This window comes from Camelus ferus, chromosome 9 (genome assembly GCF_009834535.1).
Source record: "Camelus ferus isolate YT-003-E chromosome 9, BCGSAC_Cfer_1.0, whole genome shotgun sequence".
NCBI lineage: Eukaryota > Metazoa > Chordata > Mammalia > Artiodactyla > Camelidae > Camelus > Camelus ferus.
The window spans coordinates 57,840,165-57,868,066 of record NC_045704.1 but is presented as its reverse complement, the minus strand read 5'-3'; the positions used below and the strand labels follow the sequence as shown (position 1 = coordinate 57,868,066).

At 54.5% G+C, this 27,902-nt stretch overlaps 1 protein-coding gene across 2 annotated transcripts; it reads left to right on the top strand.

Moving 5' to 3' along the window:
- Positions 1-27,627, top strand: PHGDH (phosphoglycerate dehydrogenase). Of its 2 annotated transcripts, none has more exons than XM_006184291.3 (12): positions 1-284; positions 6,147-6,298; positions 8,095-8,160; positions 11,147-11,201; positions 11,293-11,391; positions 18,321-18,453; positions 18,979-19,127; positions 20,670-20,822; positions 23,777-23,909; positions 25,109-25,239; positions 26,176-26,413; positions 27,316-27,627. In XM_006184291.3, exons 1-12 carry the CDS (start codon positions 147-149, stop codon positions 27,468-27,470), a joined length of 1,602 nt encoding a protein of 533 aa, XP_006184353.1. In that variant the 5' UTR covers positions 1-146; the 3' UTR covers positions 27,471-27,627. The 2 variants fall into 2 exon arrangements, 1 of the variants encoding a protein (XP_006184353.1); XR_004322593.1 differs by lacking the exon at positions 27,316-27,627 and adding an exon at positions 25,715-25,878 and having other exon boundaries at positions 34-284; positions 26,176-26,315.
- Positions 27,628-27,902: the final 275 nt, after the last annotated feature.

The window sequence follows — 27,902 nt, the reverse complement described above, 5'->3', positions numbered from 1 at the left end:
TAGGAGCAGGAAGGGGGGATAAAGGGGGAGCGGGAGATCGCGAATCCTGCCCAGTTACATGAGCACGCCAGCGGGGACAGCCGCTTCTCTGTTTTGGTGTTTTTGCCCAGGGAGGAGAGCCACCGATTCCGAGGCTGACTCCAGCAATGGCCTTTGCAAATCTACGGAAAGTGCTTATCAGTGATAGCCTGGACCCTTGCTGCCGGAAGATACTGCAAGATGGAGGGCTGCAGGTGGTGGAGAAGCAGAACCTGAGCAAAGAGGAGCTGATAGCCGAGCTGCAGGTGAGGCGAGCGGGAGAAAGACGAGGGCTGCGTGCCATCCTCCGCGGACACTGGCTGGCCGCGCTCGGCCCAGCGCGCCCCACCCTCACCCCCCATCCCTGTCCTTGGTGTCAGTCAGTCTTGGGATCTCCTGAGATTGGGGGCTAGGGAGGGCGGGGGAGGGAGGAGATGGAGGCAGAAACAAACGGCGGCAAGCTGCAGGATGCAAACTTTCTGTTGAGTTTGCAACCGCGTGTTTCTCGTTGGCGTGCCTCCTGCCAGCATTGCAAAGTGCAGGCTGCTCCAACTGGTCCTGCAGGCTGCCCGCGGGATGCCAGCGCGGCTTCCCAGCGCCTTTGCGCTCCGTGGCCCCGGCAGCTCCGCGCCGCCTCTCTCTCCATCCCCCACTCCCCGCGCTGGGGCGCCAGGGGACGGGCACTAAAGTGGCTTCCCTGCGTAGATCTCAGGGACCGGCCATCCTTCCCCTCCCAAGCCCTGGCTCCCCTAGCCAAATTCCGCCTTCCCGGGAAAGGGGGTGGGCGCGGAGGTGCCTGGCGAAGCCCCAGCCTGTCTCGTGGCTGCCTGAGAAACTGCAGGGAAGTCGGCTCGACTCGGGCAGCAAACGCCATACCCGCTTTTCGTCTGATGCAAGAGTGCTGAGAGTTTTCACTGCGCCTTGGCCTCCAGGGAGCGCTCCGAAGAGGGGGCTGGCGCGGGCGCCCGAGATCCCCGCGCCGGCCTCGCGGCCGTGCTGCCACTGCCGGGGTCCAGGCTTAATCTCCGCCCGTGGCCTCGGAGGATGGCCTCACCTTTGGCCTCATCGTGGTCAGGAATGACCAGATTGAACTAGAATCCGATCCCAAACAACCTCAGGAAATGTACATTTCTTAGCAGATCTTTCTCAGAAACGTATCTCTGACGGCTGTGTTACATAATTAGTGCAGTCTAATTCCAGTCTTTTCCTACCTTGTTTGTAAGGGCCGTGCGAGGTTTGCTGGCCTCATCCAGGATTGTGACTTTTTTTTTTTTTTTTTTTGGTGAACTCTTCCCTCCAGTTCCCGCACCTCTTACTTCTGTACCGCACCCAGTGTCCAGGCGTCTCGGACCCCACCCCCCAACTCCCTCACCCTGAAGTGTGGCCTCCTACCAACCTCAACCAGTCTCAGCGCAGATTCACCCCCTCCACCCTTCTCTGCTCTGAGAGCCCCTTCAGTCAAACCACAGAGGCAACGGCTGTTGCTTGAGCTGTGAGGCAGTCACAGGCATGGTCCTCCTGACTGCCTGTGCCCCCTTGTCTGCCCTTGCATCTGCTGCTGTGTTTCTCCATGGACCCCCCTGCCTCCCCTCCCCCATGGTGCTGTATCTGGGTATCCAGCCCCTGTCCTGTACTTAGAGAAGTTTCTGACTGGTCCCTACGTTCAAGAAGCTTGTAGGCCTGGCCAACACACCGGGAGATTACTGACCAGATGACACAGTACTTGAGCATTGAGACCATCCAGCAGCATGGCCTCTGTGGGCTCTGCTGCTGCAAATGGAGAGAAGGGGGTGATCTGCCTGGACATGGGGGGGGGGGTCAAGGGCTTAGGACCCAAATCCTTGGAGCTGGATGGGAGGTGGGCACCTCACATCTGTCACTTCCTCTTTTGTGTCAATGGCCTTGCTTTGGGCAATGGCCAGAAGTCAGTGAAGTGGTCTCCAGACCACCTTCTGACCCTCACCTCCACCAGAACACCAAGTTGGAAAGAGTGGCCTGGACTTGGTGCTTTACAGCCATTTTATGGAAACCAAAGTCCTGTACCCCGGGGGTAGGGTGGGGACAGGGAGTGGTCAGTGCAGAATTGAGAAGAATGGGAGGCCTCTGTTGGTGGTGGAGGGGTCCCATGAAGTTGGCAAGTTGGCCAGATGGGTGGTGGGAAGCTGGAGCTGAAACTTGGAGGATGTTTGAAAGGCTCTGAAAACTCCTGGCAGGAGAGGAGGGTGTCTGTTGGCTAATGGCCACTGGGCATCACTGAGCGGTTTAGGAGTGCCTGGGCTTTCTGTCTCTTTTTGTAAGACATTAGATTCAGAGAGCTGGTTTGTCTCCTTGGACCACTGAAGGGTCCTCATATCCATGCTATGTCTTGTTACTCTTCATGGAGTGGAGTCTGGGTTAGTGCCCCCTGCCCTCCTCCATTTAAACCTTTTTCATACTGAAGGGAACTTGAGTACGTTGCCTGAACCAGGCTTGGCCTCTGTTGCCCCTCCTTGGTATTCTGGGCAGGCACAGTTTACTCTCTCTCACTCCATGGTCAGAAAGTACAATTATCCCCCAGAACCACGCTTTTCAGACTTGAAGTAAATCACAGCTTATTAGTGGGTAATGAAGTCAGTTTAATGGGCCGTGATTAGCATTGGAAAAAAAAAAAGTAAGACATAATCAGAGAACGATGCAGATAGTTAGGCTAAGTATTGGGTCATGAAATTTGTTTCAATTACGTGTGTGGTGGTGGGGTGTGTGTATGCGTGTGTGTGGTTATGTGAGTATAAAATCACAACTTAAATGCGTGTTTCTTACCGTGGGCTGTAGTCAGAAATTTGGAAAACATTGGCTTGGAATAATAAGAGCATCTTGTTTGGAGCTCAACAAACTGTTACTTAGACTGTGTGCCCCTCTTCTATCAGCAGATGTCACATCTTAAATAAACCTAATATGCAGGGACATTTAAATCTTACCACGTCTCAATGACTTTTACACTTTGACCATGACCCACAATAGGAAATTCATTTTTTACATCACAACTCAGCACACACACACGTGTGTGTACACACATACACTAAAGTTTCATGGAAGATTATCCTTACTATATGTGTTAATTCCTAATACTTTCTTCTGTTTCGTTAAATGGCAGTGCTGGTCAGAATCCACTACCTCGCTGGTTATATCCTGCCAGAATCCACTACCTCTACCGGTAATGCATTTTATTTACTGAAGCACATTTATATCTTTTTTTTTTTTCAATTGAAGTATAGTCAGTTATCTCTGCATTTTAAGAAAGGAAAAGAAGGAAATACTTTTCCATGCCAGAGTCCACGTTTTGAAAGACTCTTTTAAAATAGCAAGTTTCCAGCTTTTATACTAGGATTTGTTTTGCAAAAGTTAAATAGCCGTCTACCTCATCAGGATCATGCATGTTGTGCCAAACAGTGCCTGCCTGCATTTTCTGTAGCTGGGGAAAATGACCTGAAGAGTTTTTTTGATTTAAGTCAGACGCAGGAGCTATGCTAGATCCACCCCCAAGGCCGAGCCTGTCCTCCTTGGGAAAGGAAGCATGTGTGAACTTGAAGAATGTGAACGGGTTTCCACTGCTGAGTTGGCAGAATTTGTCAGGAACAGCTGTAAATCCAACAGCAGCGGCCTGCTGTTTTTCAGCTCTAAGGCAGCTGAGGGACTGGGAGCAGGGAGGACCACTAAGTGTAGAAAATGTCTGTTCCAGCCGGCGCTCGTACACAGATACAGCACCCAGAGAGGGGAGAATGTAGACAGCAGAGTGGGTGCGGTGTTGAGATTCCCACCGCAGGAGTGCCACAGAGGGCCTCGGGATGCTGCAGAAGAAAAGTTACAATCACAGCAAACCGCCAGGAGGATGTGGGAGGATTTGCAAAGGGCCACAGTGGGCATGAGTGGAGGAGAGGAGCGGGCAGCATGGAGCCAAGTAGGATGACGTGTGGCCTGAGAAGGGGGTGGTGCCTGGGAGTGCAGGGGTTTTTGGGGATCAGCCAGAGACAGCTTGGCACACAGGCCATCAATAAATGTGTGCTGATTGAATGGATTCATCGATAATGCAACTGAATGAAGAACTGAATGGAACAGGGGTAGTTGAGGATGTAAGGGGTCTTGAAAGCTTGTGAACTCTGGCCACAAGGGATGCCCGGATCAGGTCTGGCCACAGCGTCTGCTGAAGGGGAGTCTGTCAGGGGACAGATGAGCTCTGTGTGCACATCTGTGCTGATCTGACTGCAGGCTCTTCACACTTGGCTTCGCAGAAAGCTGGTTTGAGGGACACACCCTTGAGGGAAAAGAGAGAGACTTGGAGTAAATCTCCATAAGGGAGATCCTTCCACAGAGAGAGGCTGTGCTTGTTAAGGAAAAACTAGTGCTGTTTCTGGGCTTGTCCTCAGAGCCCACAAGAACAGGGTGGACTCATGGGGAGTCTGTATCCTCCTGTCCACTCAGTGTATCCTCTGGGAAGCAGATTGCCAGATTTGAAGAGAGGGTGGCAGCTTTGGAGAGAGCATTCAATTTCAGAACCACAGACATAAAAGGGCTTGGAGTGCCTGTGAAGGGTCCTCCCTCTAGCTCTGCGGTCTGGCTTAGCCCCCAGCCAGTGAGGATGCCTGAGGCATGCACACTTTCAGAGAAGTAATTCTGGAGCCTCTCTTGAGCACTCATCCCAGTGCTGAGAAGCCCTCCAGATCTAAATAGGCTGCAGCATAAGCTTCATTCCTCTTCTCCCCTCAGTGGAGAGAAAACAGCTTTCTTCTCTCTCTGCAGGTAACTTGTCTAAACTTGTTCCTAGGCTCAGGGCCTGTGTGCAGTAAATACAGTGTGAGCCCTCACCCTGGGAGCCAGATGCCCATGGCCTTTCTCTGTCTCCAGAACCTGTGTGGTGGGGAGGGAAGAGAGAAGGTTCTCATGGGATCCGGCTGGGTGCTCCACTGGGGACAGGCAGCGAGACCTACACTCGCGGGTGTCTGATCAGACCTGGGCGGGACCCCAGGGGCCATTCCTTCCCACACTTTCATGTTACAGAAGGAGACTGGGGGTGGGGTGACATGACTGGCACTGTGACTCCGCTTGTTATTGGCAGACCCCAGACTAGAGCTTGGCCTCCTGGTTCCCAGCTTGCTGCTTGTGCAGTGACACGAGCTGCGGCGTCTCCCACCTGGGACGGCCTGTTCTGGGCAGGCTCTGCATTTGTTCACCTGCTCCATCTCCTGGGGATTCTCATGGGGAGTTTGGCAACAATATCCTTATTTTGTGAAGATGCCACCGGATTCTGATTGGGCCTGAGGAAGACTGTCCTGGGGTCTGGCTTAGCCCAAGTGCAACGGCTCTGTTGAATCCAGAAGGTCTGATTTTTCACACATATATACATTTTTAGTCTAAGACTGCCTGGGTCTCCGAGTAACTATAGACCTGTTTAATTGTTCTCTCCTCTTCCCCTCCCTTCGGTCTCTATTTTAGGAAATGTTTTCCTTTTAACAATTTGTATTTTTCAAAAAAAAATATTGTCACCTCTTAAACATGTTTTTGATTTGTTTAGTGGGGAGATAATTAGGTTTGTTGGTTTGTTTGTTTATCTTTTTAGTTTAATGGAGGTCCTGGGGATTGAACTCAGGACCTCATGCATGCTAAGCATGCACTCTACCACTGAGCTACACGCTCCCCCCTTAACAATTTGTCTTTTAGTCACTTCATTCATTCATTCATTCAGCCAACCAATATTTATTGAGTGCTCCCTGCATACCAGGCACGGGGGCTTACAAAGTAGAATCCGATCCCACCCACCCCTTCACTAGCTCCTTGTCAGATGGAGGACGTGATGTCCACTGAGCAGGGCCACGTACCATGCCAGGTGTTGTACCTGTATCTGCCTTGTTTCCTCCTCACACTCTTGAGGAGGCCGAAGCTCAGAGTCATAGCCCATGAGGGCTGGAGCTTGGATTTGACACTAGGCCTGACTGATGGCGGAGGCTTTCAGGTGTGTGTGCATGTACAAAGCCTCCTCTCCTTGACTATTTCCAAAGTCAGCCAGCTGGCGGGAGCTCTCATTTGGGCAGAGAGGCTCTCCGAGGTCTCAGAGACCAACTCTGTGGGCCCTGGTGTTTCTTCTTCTGCCTCAGGACTGCGAAGGCCTTATTGTCCGCTCAGCCACCAAGGTGACCTCTGACATCATCGAGGCTGCCGAGAAGCTCCGGGTGGTGGGCAGGGCTGGCACAGGCGTGGACAACGTGGATCTGGAGGCTGCCACAAGGAAGGGCATCCTGGTCATGAAGTAAGTCGGGAAGCTTGGGGTGGGGGTGGGGGGTGGGGACTGACTGTCAGGAGGAAGAAAAAACCTGTAGGGAAGGCAAAGCCACGTCAGAGTTAGAAGGGCTCCCAGGAGGACTCCTGCTCCAGGCTGAGGCCAAGCAGGGGGTCAGCGCTCACAGCTGAGTGGTTCCCCGGGTATTGATACTGAGGCAACTTCAAAATGCTTCAGAAAGCTGCCCCGCAGGTGCTTGCACATTGCAGCCCGATTGGGGAATCAGGAGAATGCAAGTGAATTTATCCTGGTCCCTGCTTCAGGCCCGCGCTGCCCTCCCGTGGTTCCCTCTGGAGCCAGGTTTCCTTGGCTCTGCTTTGCTGTTATCTCCCTTCTGCAAATGCACAACCTTTGCTAGGAGAAGGACTCTGCATTCTTTCTCTGTCCTCACTTCTCGGCACCCTTCTGGGGCCAGGACCGCAGTTTGTTTTTCAGGCTTCAAGGCCAAGAGGAAAGGGTCCCCTTTAGAGCTGTTTTTGCAGAAACCCAGGGCAAAGGTCACGGCAGCGTGCCAGCACTAGGTGACACTCATTTCTGGCTCCCATCTGGCACGTGGACCGTGTGGCAAGGTTATCTCCAGGTCCACTTCTCTGTCCCCAAGCCTTTTCTCTTCCCTCGGAAGCCTCAGTGTCCTTAAGACCTATAGAATAGGGGTCAACTGACCCCGGTTGTCTGCCTGAGGTCAGTCTCCAACAGAAGAAACGTTAAATGGTAACCCACCCTGGTCACCTCTTGTCCTGGACCCAGAGGCAGTAGCCCCCGACCCCTGCCCCTCTTCCCGTGTCCCATACAGCCTGATCGTTCTCCGTGGGCGACAGGAAGCCAAGTGTGCTTATGGAAAGACAGACTCTGAGAATCCTTTTATCTCGATTTTTAATTTTCTAAGAGCACATTCTCTTTTTCTTTTTTTTTAATGGAGTTACTGAAGATTGGACCCAGGACCTCGTGCATGCTGAGCACGCACTCTACCACTGAGCTCTACCCCTCCGCACTTAATTTTAAAAAAATAGAACCTCTTGACCTTTTTTCTTCTGGTAACCTTCATTTCCAGGGAAGAAAAGACCCAGTAGAAGAAGGAGGGTGAGCACGGCTGTTAATTATTCCAAAAGACAAACAAAAGACTGAGAAAAGAAAAAAAAAAGCTTCATGGATTTTATCCCTATTCTCATTTCTGTAAAATGGGCAGAGTCAGCACTGCCCTGTGGTTTACATGCGAGGAAGCTTTCTCAGTGCAGAGCTGGTTGAGAGATAGAAGGAGAAGTCAAACAGATGGGGATAAAAGCCAGGTCAGGCAACTTGGGAAGGTCTGTGGGCAAGGGGCCGACGTCTGCATTTGTCATGGGCACAGCCTTTGTCAGACTGATGGCACAGAGCAGCAGGGACTGGTGCTTTCTGTTGGCAGGTAGATCCTGAAATAAGAGGAGAGAAAAAGGCTGAGCCACACACCTCTCTCCCAATCGAGAGTGATACTTCTCTGTCTCGGGAGAAGTGAGTAGGTAGAGAGAGGCCAGGCGTGTTTCTCTAACAGAGGTCCCTCCGCAGGACAATATAAAGTCAAAGAGAGAGAGTTTCCTTCCAGCCCTGGGATTAGGGCAGGACTACGTCACAGGACTCAGGTAGTGGCGTGGGCTTGGCAGTTTGCAATAAGCACAGGTAAGCTCACGGAGCAGGAGAGAGCATGGTGTGCACTGGAGGCGATCCACTGGGCCAGGAGTGGGACTCCTGGGTCTGGCCCTCTGATGTCCCCTTTCTTCTTTGATCTTTAGCACCCCCAATGGGAACAGTCTCAGTGCTGCGGAACTCACCTGTGGGATGATCATGTGCCTGGCCAGGTAAGTCCCTGCCTTCTCAGCAGAGTCAGTCTCTGTGGTATGCCAATTATTGTGACTCCCTAAGCAAACTGACCCACGGAAACGTAGAAACACTTCAGCTTGGCGACACGCAGGCTGCTAAGAACCTTCAAGGCCGTCCATGCTCTACTGAGCTGGTTCTGGCACACCAAGGTCAGGTGGCTTCTCAGGTTCCCAGCGCTTACAGATAGGGAAGGGCGGTCACACGGCTGCTGCTTATGACCTTGGAGCAGGCTCCCTGAGAAAGTAAACGTGTGTGTGGTCTTGTCTTTCTCCTTCCTCATTTCCATCCTCCATGCCAGTCACAGCAGGAGGCCCCTGCAAACACTATGCCTTCTCTCACCTCGAAGTCTCTCAGATGCTGTTTCTGAGGCCGGGAGCATCCTTCCCCTTCGTCTCTGTCTAGGTCATTCTCATCTTATTCTTCAAGATTAAGCTCGAGGGTTAACTCAGCCAAGAAACACTCTCTGGATCCCCAGATGGATTCCCTATTCCTGGCCCCCAGGGCTCATCTCTGTCACTGTCCTCACAAATCTGTATGTAGCAGAACGGAACAGAAAGCTGCCCCGGGATCCCTGTGCCTCCCTGTGGATTCATAACACACGAGATCTCAAACGGTCAAATGTCTTGCTCTTCCAGCAGGCATTGTAGGGGTGGGCCTCTTGGGTAGAGGGGACAGCCTAGGGACCAAAGGAGGTGGCATGTAAAGTACAAGAGTCTTGCTGCGTGGGGTGGTGCAGTGACAGGCAGTGGGTCCATGGGATGGACGGGAAGCTGCTCTCCCAGAACATCTGGAGAGGACTTGAGGTCTGATGCCCTGTTGTCACTTGTGCCATTAACTTTGGTGGTGTTTCTCTCTTTTTTTTTTTTTTTTTTTTTTTGAGGGAGGGAGGGAGGGATCTCAGAGCAGCTTTCTGATTCTCTAACTTTTTTTCTGGAGGTGAAGTTTCCCTCCAGAGTCAGGAGTGATTTTCCTCCTATTCCAGGACCAGCTTTATTTAAAGGCGTAGGTGAAATGGTGGGATTCAAGGGAAGCGCCCTGTCCTCAGCCATCCGTCCATGACCTCAAAAAGTTTCATGAAAATTAAGAAATAATCACCCTATAGGAAGGAATTACCAGTCTCATCACCTACTGTGTGCTGGTTTCATCAGACTGCTTACCTAGCATGGCAGAAGTAGGAGGGAACAGGAGGTAGGACAGTAAAATTAAGAGCATCGGGCAATGTGGGTGGAGAGCGGCCTGCGCGGGCCTCTCGGAGGGGGACTTTGAACAGGAGCACAGGTCCCTGAGGTGCAGGAGAAGCGCCTGACATGGAGAGAGTGGAGAGTTCACCGTTTTGCCGGCTTTACTTTCTCTTACAAGTGAGGCCGGCCACCGTTTAATTCTCAGGAGGTCCCCCTGCCCATGTCATGATCCTCCCCAGACTGACCTGGTGAGGACCCCAAAGTGTTGAAACCTTTGGGGAGGCTCCACGGCCAGCTGGATGGGGCAGCAAGAGGGCGGGTGTGGGCCTGGCTGTGCTCCGTGGTCTAAGCACAGCTCTTAGCACCATGCTGTCCTGCGGGCAGAGGTGAGGAGGCGGGAGCATGGAGAGGGGGCAGGCGGGCTCTGTCTCACTCGGTAAGAGGCGTTTTTCCGTCCGGCTTTGCTGAGGGAGCACTTCCTCAAGGCAAGTCATCGTCCTTAAATACATTCCCGACGTGAGGCCCCTCTGCGGAGGCTAGATGGGCTGGGGCAGTGAGATGGAACTTCCTCCCCATGAACTTGCTACTTCAGCTTTGTTACTTACGCTTACCCATGCGCTCACGGGGCTCTGACCATTGAACAGGTTCCCCGTCAACCTTAGCCTCGGATGCAAGTCTGTGTCTTGGTGATGTGTAAACAGGAAAGAATGGTTTTTATGTCAGTAGAGCAGGAATGCAGAAACAGTTTTCTTAGAATCTCTCTTTTCTCTCTCTCTCTCTCTCTCTGTCTCAGACACACACACACACACACACACACACACATGCACACACCACTGAATTTTGTGGCCAGCAGGAAAGCCTGCATTTGAATACTCGGGAGGCTAACTGGTGGGGGTGTCTTCCTTGACTTTGAATTGACTCCGCTACTTCTAGTTGAGTGATGCTGGGTGAGTGTTTAACCCCCAGTGCCTCCCCCCATGCAGTTGTTCTGAGCATTAAACGAGGTAGCATTTAAACATTGTTTCTTGTCTCTTCCTTTTTCCCGTCCAGAGAAGCTTAGAGGACCATGTCCCACGTGACATGTCATGCCCTCCCACCTCTAACATTGCCCTAACTTCCTTTGTCCCTTCTGGAAAACACATGGAGACTCAGACCTCCTGGCTGACCAATAGGAGGAGTTAGGCTGTGTGTGTGTGTGTGTGTGTGTGTGCGCGTGTGTGTTTTTGGTGGTGGGACAGGAGGTGGTGTAGATGTTAGAAGTGTAGACTGCAGCACTCTCCCATCCTAGTCCAGCCTAACTCTCCTGGGCGGATAAGTAATCGGCTGTCCCTGATACAGGGGAAGATGTCATAGGCTGTGGCTCTGCATGGATTAGGAAAATGAAAATCTTTGACCTTCTGGAGCACTTGACGCCATCAGAGGCCGCCAGTACCCCATCCCATTATTCCTACAAGCCATGGAGGATCACCTATTGCTTTTACACGCCAAGAGTCACTCAGGTTGATACTCCAGCAGCTGAAATGGAATCAGAACCTCCTCCCAGACTCCTTGCTGGAGACAGAAATCCCAGGGCTCCAAGTTGGGTCTTGCCAAGGGTTTCCCTCTGCTCCACTTCCTTGACCATCCTGGGTGTTTCTGAACCTGAGCCCCCAGACCCAGCCTGAGCTTGGTTCCCTGGGGGAATGACCCTCGGAGGTGGTCGCTGTGCAGCCCTCATGTTGGCGCCTCCTTGCTGGGTTGGTGGGGTCTGGGACGGGGCTGCTGAATGTGTCTGTCCTTGCAGGCAGATTCCCCAGGCAATGGCTTCCATGAAGGATGGCAAGTGGGAGCGGAAGAAGGTGAGCAGCCGGCCTTGCCTCACCCCGCCTGGCTGGTGCCTGAAGTTCACGCTGGGTGCTGATTTCAGCTTCTTGGCCTGTTTGGTTGCAGTTCATGGGAACAGAGCTGAATGGAAAGATCCTGGGAATTCTTGGCCTGGGCAGGATTGGGAGAGAGGTGGCCACCCGGATGCAGTCCTTCGGGATGAAGGTGAGAGCTCACCAGACCCTTTGGATGTGGGGCTTCCTGCAGCAGCTTTGGAAGAGAGGCAGCTTTGCTGGAGGGCAGCTCAAGGCTTTGTCCTAAGAGAGGCTGACTCTCCTTCAGAGCCTCCGACTAAATAGGTGGTAATTCAAGGGAGGGAGGGAACATTGGCCTGCAGATCTGGACACCTGAACTCAAAATTTGGGAATACTTGGCGGTCCTTCCGCTCTGGGGTGAGTAACTGCCCTGAGTCCCTGTGGAGCAGAGAGGGGGTGTCTAGTATCTGGCCTGTCCATTCCTCCCCTGCTGTGAGGGCCTCCTTGTTTTGCTGTTTTAGTCTCCTGTGATAATTCAGAAAACAGGAGCAAATTTATTGCCTTGTAACAGAGCAATTGGCCATCCATCTTCTAGCTCCCTCATAGCCCAGAGAAGATTGAAAGGGCCTTGCCTACGCACTGTGAGATGATTGTAGAGCCAATGGTCCTGGAAGACCTCATAGGCTCCTCAGAAATCATCCCTGACCCTGCCTCCCACCAGGGTGCCCCCTTTTCCTATTCTGGGAGCTCAGTAGCCCTTCTGGTTGAGGGAAGCTTGTCGTCAATAGCAGTGCCCCCCACCTCTGGGGGGGCACAATCCAGGAGACCTTGCCAAGCTGGGGGGAGGCCATTCAACTAAGAGAGGAAACCCGCAAGGATGCCCAGGTATGAGATGAGGCAGCTGGGAGTGCTGGCGGACCTCTCCAGGTTTTCTGTGGCTGTTCAGGCAGGGATTGTGGGTTCAAACTGCAGCCAGGAAAGCTTTAGTTAAACATTAAAGAAAATAGTTTTGAAAATCAGATCATTGCAGGTCTAGAAGAATTTACATAGAACTGTGATGGCATTTTCCCTTTTCCCCCTACTCCCTCCTTTCTGCAAGACCCTCCCACCTTCAGTGAGTTAGAAGGGACCTTAGAGATTAACCTTTAACTTTATATCAGCCTCTGGGGTTTGCAAGTTTTTGCTGAAGGCTCACGGCAGATGGATGGTGGACCAGAACCCGGCAGGCATCCCACTGTGCCACACTGAACATCTTCTCCCTCCTGCGTCTACTTCCCACCGTATATATTTAAGTCAGCCGGACGTCCTTCCTAAGCCTCAGCCCTGGGAAGGGTGGGCACTACTTTTTCAGGCTCCTGTGAGAGGTGGGTGTGGCCCTGCAGGATCCATTGATCATGGAAATGGGCCAAAGCCATGTCCTCTGTGCTGGGTGGTGAGGTGCCAGGAGCCACAGGGAGCCCTTTCCCCTCCTTCCTCTTTTGTGAGGGATCAAGGTCAAAGGTTCAGCTTGTGGAAAATTTGGATTGTCTAAAAGGAGGGGTCAGTGGGGGTGGGTATAGCTCAGTGGTAGGGTGCATGCTTAGCATGCACGGGGTCCTGGGTTCAATCCCTAGTACTTCCATTAAAAATAAGTAAATGAACCTAATTGTCTCTCCCCCCTCAAAAAAACTAGAAAAAAAAGCAATATAAAATTTAAAAACAATAATAAAAGCAGGGGTCAGGAGTGAAGTAAAACTCAGGGCACATGTGGCCAAACAGATCAGCGTTTCCTTGATGATACAGGGACTGTGGGATGGTCGCCAGGCCCAGCGGCCATTCCACTATGTTCACTCCCCTTCCATGTGGAGCCGCAGCACCCTGGACTCTCCTAGTTCGGAAACACTCATTGTCAAGGACTTGAGACTTTGGCAGTGACTTAACCCAGACGAAAAGCCCCACCTCATTTCCTGGATAATGGAAGCGACTGGGAAGCTTGTCTGTTCCTCTGGCACCACTGAGCTACTCAGCTGCTGCCTGAAGCTGCTTCCGAGGGGCACAGAGGGGTGTAGGACTTGAGCATCAGCAGCGGAAGTGACTGACACCGCTCAGAGATGACTAAAGCCTGCTTGTGAATGCACACCTGTGTCTCTGGGCATAGCACAGAGGACAGAGCTACAGACAGAGCTGGCACCAAATGGAATGAGTGGTCCTAGGAGGAAGTGACGGCCCCTGTCACTGCAGATACACACACGAGACTAGGTAACTACTTGGCTAGGATGTGATGAGGGGATGGGAGCATCGGCAGAGAGGTAGAAGCAGGTGCCCTTTAGAGCCCTGACATCTGAGCATCCATCATCCCATTAGGCTACCAGTCTCTTTAGTCTGTGAAACGGTCCTGGCAGTGAGTTCACCGTGTGGTCATAGGAAATGCTGTCAAATTATTAAGGACTGTGTTTGGTACAGTAACTTGGGATAAAAACCTAAAGACATCGAGGGGACCAGCAGGCACTGGGGACACTGAGTAGCTCTGGTCGGCTGGCTTGGACAGGACTATGAAGCGCAGGAAGGTTATCTTTATCACCCCCTCTGTCCTGGCACCTGGGGTCCTTTCCTGTGCCTGATCCGTCACCCAGGCTGTTAGCCACTATTTAGGCTGTCGATGGGTGACCTCTACCTGACCCTGTCCAGGGTATCAGGATTTAAGGGCTGACTCCTGCGTATCACAGGGGTTGTAAGGAGAGACCTTGTACTCATGTGTTGGGGACAGACCGCCCTTTCCCTTCCTTTCTTTGTGACTGCCTGGTCACTCAGGGGAGAGGGAGTTCATCCAGGTGGCTTCCCAGTACCACTTGACGTGTGTGTGGGGGGATGGATGCATGGGGAGCCCACCTTGGCTGCCCCTCCCAGCAGCACAGGCCTAGGACGAGCCCTGGCGTGCCACCCTGGAGCCGCTGCTGACTCGCCCTGAGCCTCAGATGCCGACGTGGGCTTCAGGGTGATTCTGGCAGCCTGCAGCCTGCTGGGTGAATCGTTCAGGTCTTACACTCTATACTGTTCTTTCTTCCTGAAGCCTTTTCTCAATGTTGTTGCTGAAAAATATGGTATAACTCTGGAAGCTCAGCTCCTTCAAGCTGGCACATCCCCTAGAATGTGTGAACAGGCCCCAGCCAGCCAGGAGCTGAGCCTTGCACTTTCTTATCAAGGTTTTCTGTGAGGAGCACACCAGCATCTCTCAGCAGCTTCTCTGCGGCCAGTTTTGTCCTGAATCTAATATTAGCCCAGAGGCATGGATGCTGAACCCAGGGCACCAGTTGTCACTGATTTTTTTCAGGTCCTCTTAATGTTTCCTGAGGCCTGCTGTGTTAGATACTGTGACACAACGGCCCTCAGGGCTCAGTGTTATCATCCCAGCTTTACAGATAACAAACTGAGGCCCAGGAAGGTTATACGATGCTCACGGTAATAGGAGTAGTAAGTGGTGGAATCCAACTCAGACTGGGCCTCCTAACTTCCAGTCGGGTGCTCTTTGCCCTGCACACTGCACGCTGCCACCACCTCTGTCTTTGTCCTGATCCCCACTAGTTAACCAGTCTCCATGCCGAGTCACTGCTCAGCCATTCTCAGGACAGGCAGCTCCCATCTCAGCCTGGTACCTGGAATCCCTCCTGCCCTAGAGCAGTGATGTTCGAATGCTTTCTAGAACCTCAGGTTTTAGATACAGTTAGGTGCCTTAGGGACACAGGGTGCCCGCCCAGCGGGGCAGCAGGTGGTGGGACTCTGGGCCTTCACCTCTGCAGCTGTGACTTGATCTGGTTTTATGTTGGGTTTCTGTTTAAGATCTCCTTGTGTCCGGAGGGAGTCCCAAGGCTAAGCCCAAAAGCTGGGCTCTGGGGCAGAGAGAGGGCGTGACCATTGGCTTCTTTGTTGGAGCCTCTTTACTTTGAAGGCCTCCTTGCCCTTCTCCCTCCTCTGTCAGCCAGAGGGCCGGGGGGGCCGGCACGGGCAGCCTCCCAAGGCTGCCTTCTGTGACAGCAGCTCGGAGGTCGCCCCGGAGCACTGCTTGACGAGCGGGGGTTCCTCTGTTGCCCCAGCACCAGGACTCTGCCTGGGGCTGGGACTGGGGTGTGGAATCCCTTTGTGTGTCTCCCCAAGGCTCCTCTTTAGGAATGGATGGTGTGCACCCGGAAGTGCCCCAGCTTCTGTACCTGAGGACATCTGACCTTTGCAGGACACGTTGGGACCCTACTCAGGCATTGACCTCCTGGGCCTGATGCCACCCTTTCTACCCCCTGGCCCCCAACACAGTTTCCTGGTGAAGGAGCCCCAACTAGCTGCACTCAGCTCCTGCCTGCCCTGGGTATCTCGAGTGAAAAGTGAAAGCAGGGGTTTTCTCAGTCTAATTCTTCCCCTGCAGCTGTCTGCAGATGAACAAGGTACTGTCATCTGTGACAGCTGGGAGATGCTTGTCCCTGCCTCTCCCGTCCACTTCCCTTTAGCCCCGGACACCTGCAGCGGGGCCACTGGGCGAGACTCAGCCTGCAGGACCCTTCCTCCCGGCAGCCCCACGCTGCTTCTTGGCTCCTGAGAGCCCAGAGGCAATAGAGTTATGTGAACTCGCTCCACCAGTCTTGGCTGTGTGACCTCTCTGGGTGTCCCCATCCTCTGCCTGCTCATGGGAAAAGAAGTACATCTGGATTAGACATGAATGGGGCCTTTATTCCAGCCAGACTCAGCGCCAGCAGACAAAGAGGACTTGTGAGAACAAGGGCAAGGATCCTCTGCTCCCCGGACATCTCACTCCCCTTATGAAATATAAGTAGGCTACATTTGGGGAAATGGCCACATGGGCCTGTCCTGGGTGTGAGCTCAGGATTCTGGAGGGCCTGGGGAAGGCAGCCCCTTTCCCACAAACCTCCACCAATGGTTGGGGTGCAGCACACTTGGCTATTTTTTTTTAAATAGCTTTTTTTTTTTTTTAACTTGAAGTACATTCAGCTACAATATATCCACTTGGCTGTTTTCACCCTGCAAGTCCCATGATGAAAACATGTGCTCCAAGAGTGACACCTCGTTCATAACTGTTTCCTTTTCTAGGAGTGCCGACTTGATACAGCACTCGTCTCTACCATTATTTTCTCACATAACTTATGTTTACCTAATTTCAAAAGAAATTCGTGATCCATGGGGAGAAGTCCAAAGGGCATAGGAAAGCATAAAGGGGAAAGAAATTAATCTCCCCCCGTAGAGATAAGCGCTGTTGAAGTGTTATGCTTTGCGTTCTTCCTGGTTGTTTTTGTTTAATCCTGGGCCAACTCTGAACATTTTCTCAGGGCTGAGGGAGCTTTCTTTCCACAGAACATTGAATTGTTGGAAATCAGAGCAGAGAGTGACTTTGTGCTGAGGAGTGCTCCTTTCCTTAGGGCTGAGGACCCCAGCCTGGAGGGCTCTGACTTGCGCCTTGACACACAGTTGACAGTGACTGAGGCAGGACTCAGGCCCAGGTCTCCTGGGGCAGAACCCACACCTTGGGTCCTGCAGACCTGCCTGGCTCGGTCGGCTGTCCTGCCTTCTTGAGGACCCCGATGCCTTTGAGATTCTCATGGCTCTTAACACCTCTTCCCCTGAGTCAGTGCTCCTGGCGCGGACGGAGCCCATGGAGAGAGCCCCGGCAAGGCCTCCTGGGTGGGCCAGCCAGAAAGAGGTAGGTCTTCGCTGTTGCAAGAGGCAGACGCTTCACACCTGGTTGCACGTTCTTCTCAGCTGCGCGTGCTGCCTTGGCAACCCCCAAAGTACTGCCCTTGCTGAGAGAGGTGTGGCTGGCACAGGACCGCTGCGGATGTAGGAGCCATGCTTCCATGTGTTTCCACCCCTGTTTTCTCAGGTGGGCCTGTGGGCCTCCCCTCCCACCCCTGGTTAGAGGGTACGCACTGGGAGGGCGGGCTCTGGAGCCAGAATTCGAACTTGCGTCCCAGGTCTACCACTTGCTACTAAGTTTGTGAGCTGGGCTAAACCGTTTAACCTCTGCCCGAGTTTCCTCATCTGTAAAATGGAGAAATAACAGTACCTAACCCATCAGGTATGAGACACACAGTAAATGCTAAAGACGTGTTTGCCGTTATCAGCTATGAGTTTCTGTCCCTTCTTCCTTCTCCTGAGCTCTGTCTTCTCCAGCGTTTCCTCTTCCCATCAACCTGCGATGACCTTTGGTGGGTTTCCCGAGGTGGTGAAGTTTACACCGCCGAGCTTCCTGCCCGTCCCCGTCTCCCAGGAGTCAACCTTCCTCCCTTCTCTGCAGTCTCATGGAGGTCCCAGTGCTCTGGGGGCTCAGTTCCTCCCCGGCCAGCCCAGACCAAGCTTCTTTCTGGGTCCTCCCCATCCAGGGTGTCTTGATGTCTCACTTCCTCCTTTTGGTGTCCTTCCCCACCCCAGTCAGACCTGCCTCGTTGAAAGGATCTCTCCTTGAAAGGATCTGTCTTTAGTCATGTATACCTTTGTGTGATTAGTCACCATGTCATGTCTTCTAAGACAAGATGCATTTCAAGGCTTGTTAAAAGAAACTGCAAGAGAGGGGACCACACTCTCCCTGCTGGTCTTCCACCCCCTTGCCCAGTGGCGAGTCCTCGTCTCATTGGTAACCCTGCCCTGCACCACATGCTCTCCTCCCCGACTTCTCCCTCACTCTGTTGAGGTGGCCCGTGCACCTGCCTGTTTCCTGGCCTGTGGGGCCTCTGGCTGCAGCCAGTTTCTCCCTTCCTTTTGCTTCTGCCTTGTGGCTCCCGCACTGCTCCCCCCAGAATTGTCCTCCTTCACGTGGGGTTTCTACTTGCCAAGGGCTTCTAAGCGCCACTGGTCCAACTGCACACCAGCTGCTTGTGCACCCATTTGAGGTTCAGACCTTGGAGGCGGGCGAACCTCCCTCTGAACTCTGGCCCTGTCCCTCTGGGTGTAAGCCCCACTTCCTTCAGCTCTAAAGTAGAAAGAATAGTGCCAACCCCCTTGTGTTGTGATGAGAGATAAACTGGGAAAGGCTTAAGAGAGTGCTTGGTCTGTGGGGAACGCTCCATAAACGGTCTCCGTGATTAATAACACCAGGACTAATAATTAACAGTGACACTTACTGCCTCTCTCTCGCCTCTCCAGACTATAGGGTATGACCCCATCATTTCGCCCGAGGTCTCGGCCTCCTTCGGTGTGCAGCAGCTGCCCCTGGAGGAGATCTGGCCTCTCTGTGATTTTATCACCGTGCACACACCTCTCCTGCCCTCCACCACAGGTAGGTGTGTCCCTGCTTGTGGGTTGGCCACAGAAGCCACAGACCAGATAAAGGTGGACTGTCAGTCTGGGCCTTCTGCCTACACTGGTGACCAGATAGCGGGGGTTGGGGGGCACACCCAGGTCCTGCGAGCACGGAGCCTGGTGATGCTTTGTTACACGGCCCTGCATCAGACCAGGGAGGGGTGCGCTAGCTAGAAATGCGTGGGATCTGGGTGAGCTGTGTCAACCTTTACGACCAGTGACGCTGTGGATACATCCTGGGGCCACTGCAGGCCTGTCTGGTTCCTGGGCCCATTTGAAGGAAGCACTAATATCTCAAGGACTTTTGGGGTGTTTCTAAACTGAGTCTGGTCCAAATCCGGAACCAGGACTCCTGCCCCAGAGCAGGGAGTGGGTGAGACCAGAGAGGCGGTGGTCCTGCAGGAAGGAGGCCTGTGGGGAAGAGCAGGTGCGGGGAAGGGAGGGCCTCTGGTGGGGATGCAGGAGAGCAAGGGGGATCCCATTGCTCCTCCCTCCCTTGCAGGCCTGCTGAATGACAACACCTTCGCCCAGTGCAAGAAGGGGGTGCGCGTGGTGAACTGTGCTCGGGGAGGGATAGTGGATGAAGGCGCCCTGCTGCGGGCCCTGCGGTCGGGTCACTGTGCTGGCGCTGCGCTGGATGTGTTTACAGAGGTCAGAGCCCGGCCCGTGGTCTTTGGGGGTGGGGAGACGGGAGCGGAGGGGCTTGGGAGGGAAGCCCAGCCTGTATAGAGGCCAGGGGCTCACTGTCTGTGGGTCAGAGGTAATAGGTCAGAGGTAATAGAAATTGTGTCGCCAGGAAGAACACCTATGTGGCCTGAGGAGCCCTTGCAGAGCCTGGTGCAGAGGTGACCCTGCTGTCTTCTGCAAAACTCAGATTTTAAATAGAACCTATCCCTGGCCTCAGGCTCCTAGATGGCTGCCCTGTTGCTAACTCAGGGGAAATCAGAGCAGCACATCAGTTCTGAGGTGGAGGATTTGGGGCGGGAGAGAGGGGTTTAACGTACTGATAGAGGTCTCTGGGGAAATGAATTTCAGTGTCCCTTGTCTTTCCTTTCCCTCCCTGTCTTCCCAGGGAGGGGAAGGAAGCTGAGGATAGTGGTTAGAAGCCTTTCCCCTGGTCCCGGGGGCTGCTCTCCCTAGGTCTCTGCAGGAGTAGAGACACAACCTGTGCTCACCCGCTGCCCCCGTCCTGCCCAGGTGGAGTGATGATGAGTGCATTTCCACTTGAATCCTTTTGGCCTGTCTTAAAAATCCTGCTGCCAGCGTCAGGGGTCCAGGGGAAAGAGCGTGAGCTTTGTTAGGCAGAGGGGGTTTGCTGGTTACCAGTTGGGTGGCCCTGGCAAGACCCTGGCCCTCAGAGCCCCTGGATCACTGTTTGTCCCCTGCTCAGGGCACCGCGTGCATCAGGTTTGTAGTCCTGCTCATCTTTCTCAGCTACGTCGTCAGCTCCTTGGAGGCAGGGGCGCACCCGGTCCTTCTTGTATTGTCATTTCCCACCACAGCCCCTCTCCCCGCTTCCCCCCTGCTCTCTTTGGGCTCCTCATGGCACTTAGTACTCTGTGGTCGGCACTCAGGCCTACGAGGCCAAAATCCAGGGGGAGCCAATGAGTCCTGGGGAGAATGACCAGAAGAGAGGAGGTGTCAGTAACATTTTCAAGCTGCCCAGTGAGCAGAAGGGTGGAAGGGGCACTGGAGGGTAGGGTAGGGGTGCCCAGGTGGGCTGCCTTTCGTGGTGAGAGTCTGGTTGCAACACCTGTGCGGAGTGCCCATGAAGACTGCTGAGAGCTGACAGTAAGTGCTGGGGCGGGGGGTTTGGGTAGGGGACTAGGATGGGGAGGGGAAAAACCAGTGACAACAGCTACCACCAGCTGAAAACCTCTATCACTGCATGATCTCCACAATAGTGTTAGGTAGTAGGTAGTATTAACCCATTTTATAGATTGGGAGACCAAGGCTCAGAGAGATGGAGATTTGCCCAAAGGCACACAGATAGTAAATGGTGGAGCTGAGATTGGTCTAAGGCTCTGTCTACTCTGCTGTGGTGGGACCTTCACAAGGAAGCCGGTTATTATTGGGTCCAGCGACCATCCTGACCAAACTTAAGCAGGAGGCGGCCTCCCTCCTGCCCTCCTCCCCTCCACCTCCCTGGGGCGGTCCATGACAGCCCACCCAGAGGTGTCTCTTCCTGGGCAGGAGCCCCCGCGGGACCGGGCCTTGGTGGAGCACGAGAACGTCATCAGCTGCCCACACCTGGGAGCCAGCACCAAGGAGGCGCAGAGCCGGTGCGGGGAGGAGATCGCCGTGCAGTTCGTGGACATGGCAAAGGGGAAATCTCTAGCCGGGGTCGTGAGTATCGCCCTGTAGGGCTGGGCCTGGAGGTTAGAGGGAGGAGCTGGAGAAAGGCTTGTGGTTTCTGGGGCTGATGATGGGGCAGGGCTTGGGGGCAGTGAGTTAGTGCCTGGATTCAGCCCTGGGAGCTGAAGATCAGAGACCCCACCTGAGCCAGCGCTCTGAGGGGTGGGGAGGGGAGCTGCCCGGGATTAGCCTTGATCGTTGAGGCCCTGCCGCGGGGAGCCAGCTTCACCTGTTCCGTTGTAGCCCCGCTGCAGAGACTGCGGCTTTTCCCAGGGCCCTGCCTCTAGAGAAAGGCTTCTTTGTTCTCCATAGGCCTTAGGAGTGAAGGAGCGTGGCTGGCGGGAGGGCGGGATGCCCGTGGTGGTGACAGGTGGGGGATGGCTGTGCGGAAAGCTCCGTAGGGTGCTCTCAGCTTGTGACCCTGAGCACGCTTTTCATCCCCTCTTTCTTAGAGCCCCGGGTAGGGATACGCCCTTCCCTGGCAACCTGCCACATCTCCACCCCGCCCCCCATAGGAGCCCTCCTCGCCAGCTGGCCCCTTACTTTCCCCAAATCAGGCCTTCTCGACTGCTCAGAGTGGGCCCTTCCACGTGTGTGTTTCTCCTCCAAGCCGAACCTGACTTACACTTCAAATCCTGTCCATTTTGTTTGGTCTTCAGATGATCCCTGAGGTCCAGTGGGTACCAGATACTGTCTTAGCCCTTTGGGGATACAGAGATGGACGAGGAAGGCATAGCTCGCCACCCACCCCTTCGCGAAGACTTGCTTGGCCTTTCCAGCTCCATCCCAACCCTTTTGCAACAAACCACATTCTCTCTTGTTATTAAGGTTTCATGAGTTTATATCTTAGCCCTTATTCTAAATTCTAAGTTTTCAGAGGACAACTCTACCTACCCCCAAACAAAAAACAAACCCAGATATAAGCTGCTCTGTGGCTCATGTGGCTCTGCCTGGGGCATTTAACCTACAACGAATGAGGGTAGGGGCAGGGGCTGGGGGGTGGTCCCTGACCTTCCTGACTCAGCACAGGGATTTTGACTGTGGAGAACAGAACTGTGGCAGGAGAGTCGTAGGATGCTTTGTCCAGCCCTGCCAGCCCTGATTGAGAGCCCTGCTCTCCAGGCCACCCTGGCCTCTGCATCCTGAGAAAGTAAGGGAGCCCGCTGCTGTCCTATGGGGCCGGCCGCCCCAGGTGCAACTGGCAGGCCCGGAGAGCCTGGGGATGACCACAGCACGACAGTCCACCAAGAAGCGGGGTCCGTCCGTGTCTGCGCCCTCTCCTCTCTGTGCTGAGTCTGTGGGCTCCTCGGGACAGGATACTTTCTTGCTCCCTCTGCGTGCCATGGGCTGCCTCCCTGGTGAGGCTGCAGGGACCCAGGTGAGGTTTGGGCTGTCACCATTGCCACCTGGTCTGGGCTGTTCTCTTCCCTTCTCTCTTTCTTAAGAGGTCATATCTCTTGGTCATATAGCTAAACTTGGCCAGTTGACCTCTCCAACCACAGAGGTGGGTAGGGTAGAGTAGGCATTTGGAAAGAAAGACATGTTTGTCACATAGGAAATCTGTCCCTCATTCTTTACTGGGTCCTCTCCAGTTTAGTTCTGCTGTAACCTTAGGCGCAGACTAACATGTGGTCAGGTTGGTGCCCAAAGGCATCTGCTCTGCCTGGAGCCTCCTGCTCACCTAGAGAAGACGACTTTTACTCAGCAGACCTTCGGCAAGCGCCGCCCTGGGGTGGGGCGCTGGGGCCCTGACAGAGGACAAACCAGGTGTGATGCCTGCCTTTGGGGCTGCTCAGCTGAGCACTTTCCCTCTGCCTGCTGCAGGCTCTCGCCTCCCAAGCTGTTGCCTGGTGCTTCTGCTCTCCTTCCCGCAGCTCTGGGACTCATTGCCCCCCCCTTTCTGGGCCCCCCAGAGAGGATCGGGGGAGCCCCTTACACAGAAGGGTCTGCTGGGGAGTCCCGCTGCCTCTGTCCTTTCCAACATCACAACTCTCCTTGAATTCTCTGCCAGTTGTAGCTTTATGCAAACGGGAAGAGAAGTGTCCACGTTCTCTTTTCATGACATCTGATCACGGCTTGTTTGATTTGCCTCCAACCCCAGGTTTCTAATTAAATCCTTCTTAGATGGTTTTATTTATGAGTTGCCTCAATAAAAGTGGCCAAATACATAACACAGCCAGAACGTCTTGAGCCACAAGATGGAATGGACATTTTGACCAGAACAAGCTGGCTTTGGTATCAAGCCCCTGGCAAGGGTCTGGCCGGCCAGCTCCTAGACTCACAACGTTAAACGATTGTGTGGCTTCTGCCTCCGTCAGCTGCCCAGCACGTCTTGCGGGGGTGGGGGGTGGGAGTTCACAGGGGTCAACATTTGAAGAGTGATAGTATCGTCAAAAGTCTACGAATCCAGCCTTATAAACTGGTATTTGGGCAAAGTGTTCTGTGACAATGTAAAAACCACATTAAAAAAATCAAGATAGAAAGTAAAAATGAAAGCAAATTAGGAATGCCGTCCCAGAGACGCCCACCACTCTACGTCCTAGTGGTCCGTGACTCCCTGTATGTTTTATGTCAAAGACCCACCTTCCTTCCCCAGCACAGGAAAAGCGAGTCTCCCCAGGCTGGCACAGGTCCAGAGGAGAGGGAGATGTCCCTCTCCCCCTTCCCCGCTCCCCTTCCCGCAGTTTGCAGTGGTCTTGGCCTTTTTTGTGCCCTTTTCTGGCTCCTCAGGTGTCCCCAGCTATAGGAACAAGCTGTCGTCTTGTTGGTGGCTGATAGAGGTTGTCCCTCCCCACCCCCCAGCACCCAAAGCCAGGGTGACCCTGTGCCTTCTGCTCTCCACATGGAGCTGGGTCCTGGCAGGAAGACCTTGTTTGGGTGCCAAGTCAGGCAGGTGTGCCCTGTCGCCACTTCCTGATCTCAGCCCTAGGCCCCTTTCTCCGCAGGTAAATGCCCAGGCCCTTACCGGTGCGTTCTCTCCACACACCAAGCCTTGGATTGGTTTGGCAGAAGCTCTGGGGGCACTGATGCAAGCCTGGGCTGGGTCCCCCAAAGGGACCATCCAGGTGACAACACAGGGTGAGCCAGGGGACTCTGCAGGGGGAGGGGGAAGCGGGGCGTGTCTGCCGCAGGTCACAGACCAGTGGGGGGCTCGGAGGTGACCCAGGTCTTCTGACTCCATGTCTCACGTTCCGTCTGAGTGTGGCTGTCCTGCTATCGAGGGGGAACAGAGGGGAAGGGGTACAAAACCTCATTGGAAAATATACTGAATTGTCATAAGTCATGTTTATGCAGTATTTTTAAGATGTGCACGTTTGGAGTGCAAGAGGGACCTCCACAGCATTTGGAGTTTCGCATGAGAGGCAGTAGGTTTGGTGGAGGGAGTCCGGGTGAAGTGGCAGAACCTTTTCTGGTTTTGAGCCGGTTGCTTACCTGCTGTGTGGCTCTCCCTTCTCTGAGCCTTGGGCTCTGCATGTGGGACGTGAGCGTCAGGGCGGGTGTGCCAGACAAGCAGGCGGTGGGGATGCTTTGTGCTCCGTGACATACTGAGGTGGGCTCTCGGGCAAGCTGACGTCCTCGGGGGTGGGGGTGGGGCATCTGCTCAGCAGGGGAGCGGGGCCAGGACAGCGCCCCCTGTCTGCCCCTCCGCAGGTTCTGGCTGTCTTTGCAGGGTCCGGCCCTGTGCAGGTGTGGTTGAGAGAGCAGGGAGGACTCTGGTCCCCTTCACCCTGCTGAGTGAGGCTTGTCCTCCCCACTGACGGCTGGGGAGAGATTGGGGTGCTGGTGGGCAGACCCAGCGCTGGGCAGGGACAGAGCCAGGCGTCCCCACTGGCCTGAGTGCCCAGGCCCCAAGGAGGTGAGGCAGACAGGGGCGGCAGGTTCTCTACATGTCCTTTTCTTCTTCTATTTCCCGAGGCTGGCAAGGGGGTGAGTGCCAGCAGGGGTGAGGGCAGGACCTTTTTCACGTCCCCTTGGGGAATGGCAGGCAGGACAGGGTGGCCAGGCCAGGGGCAAGTGTGCAGGGGCCGTGGAGGCGGGCTGTTTTGGAGGGGCATTTCTTAGACTGGTGTAGAGTGTCCCGGGGGGCCTGGCCTGAACCCCGTGTGTCTCCCACCACTGGCTCTCCATCCTCCAGAGAAAGGCAGAACTGCGCCCCCCAGAATGGGGTTAGGGTCCCCCAGGGCGGTGAGGACTCGGAACCTGGTGCCAGTGGTCTGCTGCCCCCTCCCGTGTTGTTTGACACATGGCGACTTACGGTGGCTTCTCTCCGTCTCCAGGAATGTCCCTGAAGAACTCTGGGAACTGCCTGAGCCCCGCCGTCATTGTTGGCCTCCTGAAGAAGGCGTCCCATCAGGCAGATGTGAACTTGGTGAACGCCACGCTGCTGGTGAAAGAGGCTGGCCTTGAGGTGTGCACCCCACCTGCCTCTCCCCTACTCCTGCCCCGCTCAGCCCGGCCTTGCTCCCCTGCATTTTCAGAGCACCTGACAGCTCCGCTCATTGAGTGGGAGCCCTGGGTGTGTGACAGTGTCTACCTGTGAGGGTGGCGAGACTTTCGTCATCTGCAAAGTTGGAGGTACCGTCAGCCTCTGCACTTTGCTGCGAGTGAACTGATGCTCGTGAAATGCTTTGTGTATGAGCGCTGTGTGCGCAGGAAGGGTGGCAGGACCCCCACATCCCAGCTGAGGAAATTTAGGCGCCAGGCTGGGAGCTGAAAATGAACCCAGCGGGCTTGGCCTCTGACTCTCTATCCAGGGCTCCTATTACCACAGCACCTGGTTGCCTGCTTAGCGTGCAAACTCTGGCTGCTTGCAACACACCCTCTTAGCCTCTGCTGCCCCTCTTGGCTTCCCTTCGGTGTCTTCCCTCTGGTCCCTTTTTTAGATCAAAGTCTGTGTTTCTCAGCCAGTGGGAGCTGGCAGAAGCAATGGGCAGGAGAGCTCCCAGGCCCCCTTCTTCTCCCCGCCCTGCACTCCTACAGGCCACTGATTCTGGGCAGGAGACAGTCAGAGCAGGAGGGACCAGGCTGGATCGGCCTCCAGTGGCAGGTCTGCTAATCCTAGCCCTTCTCACAGCCCTGCTCCCTCCCTCCATCTTCATCCTCCCCAGTTTCCCTTCTCCTCTCCAAGTCTTTACCTGTAGCTGGTAGATCTCTCTTTGCCCTCCCTTTAGGGAGGTCACTGACTGTCGCAGGAAGCTCACACTTGGGGGCATAAGGCTTACCCATTTGCTCTTTCCCCCAGCCCTGAATTGCTGAGCGTGTCAGCCAGGCTGAAGCCCCACAAATTGGCGATTAGGCTGAAGGAAGGTGGGCATAACCTCGACTCCTTGCCGTCTGTCTACAGGTGACCACCTCCCACAACCCTGCTGCACCCGGGGAGCAGGACTCCGGGGAATGCCTCCTGACCGTGGCGCTGGCAGGTGCCCCCTACCAGGCTGTGGGCTTGGTCCAGGGCACCACACCTGTGCTGCGGGCGCTTAATGGAGCCGTCTTCAGACCAGAGGTGCCTCTCCACCAGGGCCTGCCCCTGCTTGTGTTCCGGGCTCAGCCCTCCAGCCCTGCGATGCTGCCGACCGTGATTGGTGAGGGAGCCTGGAGGGCTGGCGAGTGCACCCGAGGCAGAGGCGGGCATGTGTGTGTGTGCGTGTGCGTGTGCGTGCGTGTGTGTGTGGCTCTGTCCTGGGACTGGGCTCCCTGGACTTTGCTTCCTTCTGCCCCTCTCCACGCCTGCGGGCATCTCTGGATCTGCAGCATACAGAGGGTCTGTCACGCCAATTTCCAGGACATCTGGGGAGTGGGTACGGAGCTCAGAGGGAAAGTGCCTTATCTAAGGTTGCAAAGCAGGGCGGCAGGGTTCGGGCCCCGTGCCCCTGTGATGAGCCAGGTGCTCACCACGTTAAGTGCACAGTTTAGATCTGTCTGTGGAGCTGCATCCCAGGAACTCGGAGCCCTTGAGAGGAGCCCCTGACTGCAGGCTGGGTGGCCAGCCCGATCCAGCAAAGCCTGTCAGGGCATCCCTGCCAGCAGTTGTGGGGATCTTGCACCCGCCCCAGTTCCCTGGCGCCTGGGCTGCTGGGGGTTCTGGAGCATGTCCAAGTTTGGCAGAGAGGATATCCACAGATCTCAAAGGGCCTAATTTCACTGTCCTTGCCAGCTGCCCCGAGGAACTTTCCCCTGCTTTTCTCCCTTGTTGATGATTTGGATAAAACTAGCAGCCAGCAAGCCTGCATTGCTGTAGCTCTCTGTGGCTGCTCTTCCTTCCCCTGCTCTGCCTGATGGTCAGGGTGTTCCTGAAGCCTCTGGAACAGCGAGGGAAGCTGAGCAGAGCCTTCTGTCCCCTCTCTGTCTCAGCTCTTTGATTCTGAGACCATCACCCCCATTGCAATGTTGATCTCAGGATTCCAAGTCTTGCTAGCTAGCTCCCAGCCTCTTGCTTCTCCTTCCCCCACGCCCCTTGCCAACCAGGGGTTTCTTCTACTTCCAGGCCTCCTGACAGAGGCAGGAGTGCAGTTGCTGTCCTACCAGACCTCAGGGGTGTCAGACAGGGAGACCTGGCATGTCATGGGCATCTCCTCCTTGCTGCCCAGCTTGGAGCCCTGGAAGCAGCACGTGACCGAGGCTTTCCAGTTCCACTTCTGACCTTGGACTCACCCGTCCCAGCCTAGCGAGATTTCCTGAAGAAACATGCCCTCTGGGAGAGGAGATCTGTGTTCATGGGGCTGACACTGCTTAGGCTCCTGCCCTTGTCTGACCTCCGTGGTACAGCAATAACCACTTAATAAAGAGCCTACCCGTACTCTCCGGGCGTCTTGGTGTTGTCATTACCCTGAAGAGCCACCAGAGGGCATCCGCAGGCCGCTGTGAGGCTTGGATTTGACAGCCGAAGGGAGATCTAGATGGGCCAACTGCATGCCTGGGTGTGGGTGCCCTGAAGGGGATCCCTCTGCTGTCTCTCAGCTTATTCAGAGGCATTTTTTAGGAACAAAGCTCAAGGTGTCTTGGAGTCTTGTGCTATTTCAGATATCCCTTCCAAGAGGGAATATAGATGCACATTGATAAATATAACTCAAC

Excerpts from the sequence above, each read along its gene's own strand:
- PHGDH (XM_006184291.3), top strand. The coding sequence starts at position 147 with ATGGCCTTTGCAAATCTACGGAAAGTGCTTATCAGTGATAGCCTGGAC. Across the intron at positions 8,161-11,146 it reads ATGATCATGTGCCTGGCCAG|GCAGATTCCCCAGGCAATGG; the intron begins GTAAGTCCCTGC and ends CTGTCCTTGCAG. Across the intron at positions 11,202-11,292 it reads GCAAGTGGGAGCGGAAGAAG|TTCATGGGAACAGAGCTGAA; the intron begins GTGAGCAGCCGG and ends GTTTGGTTGCAG.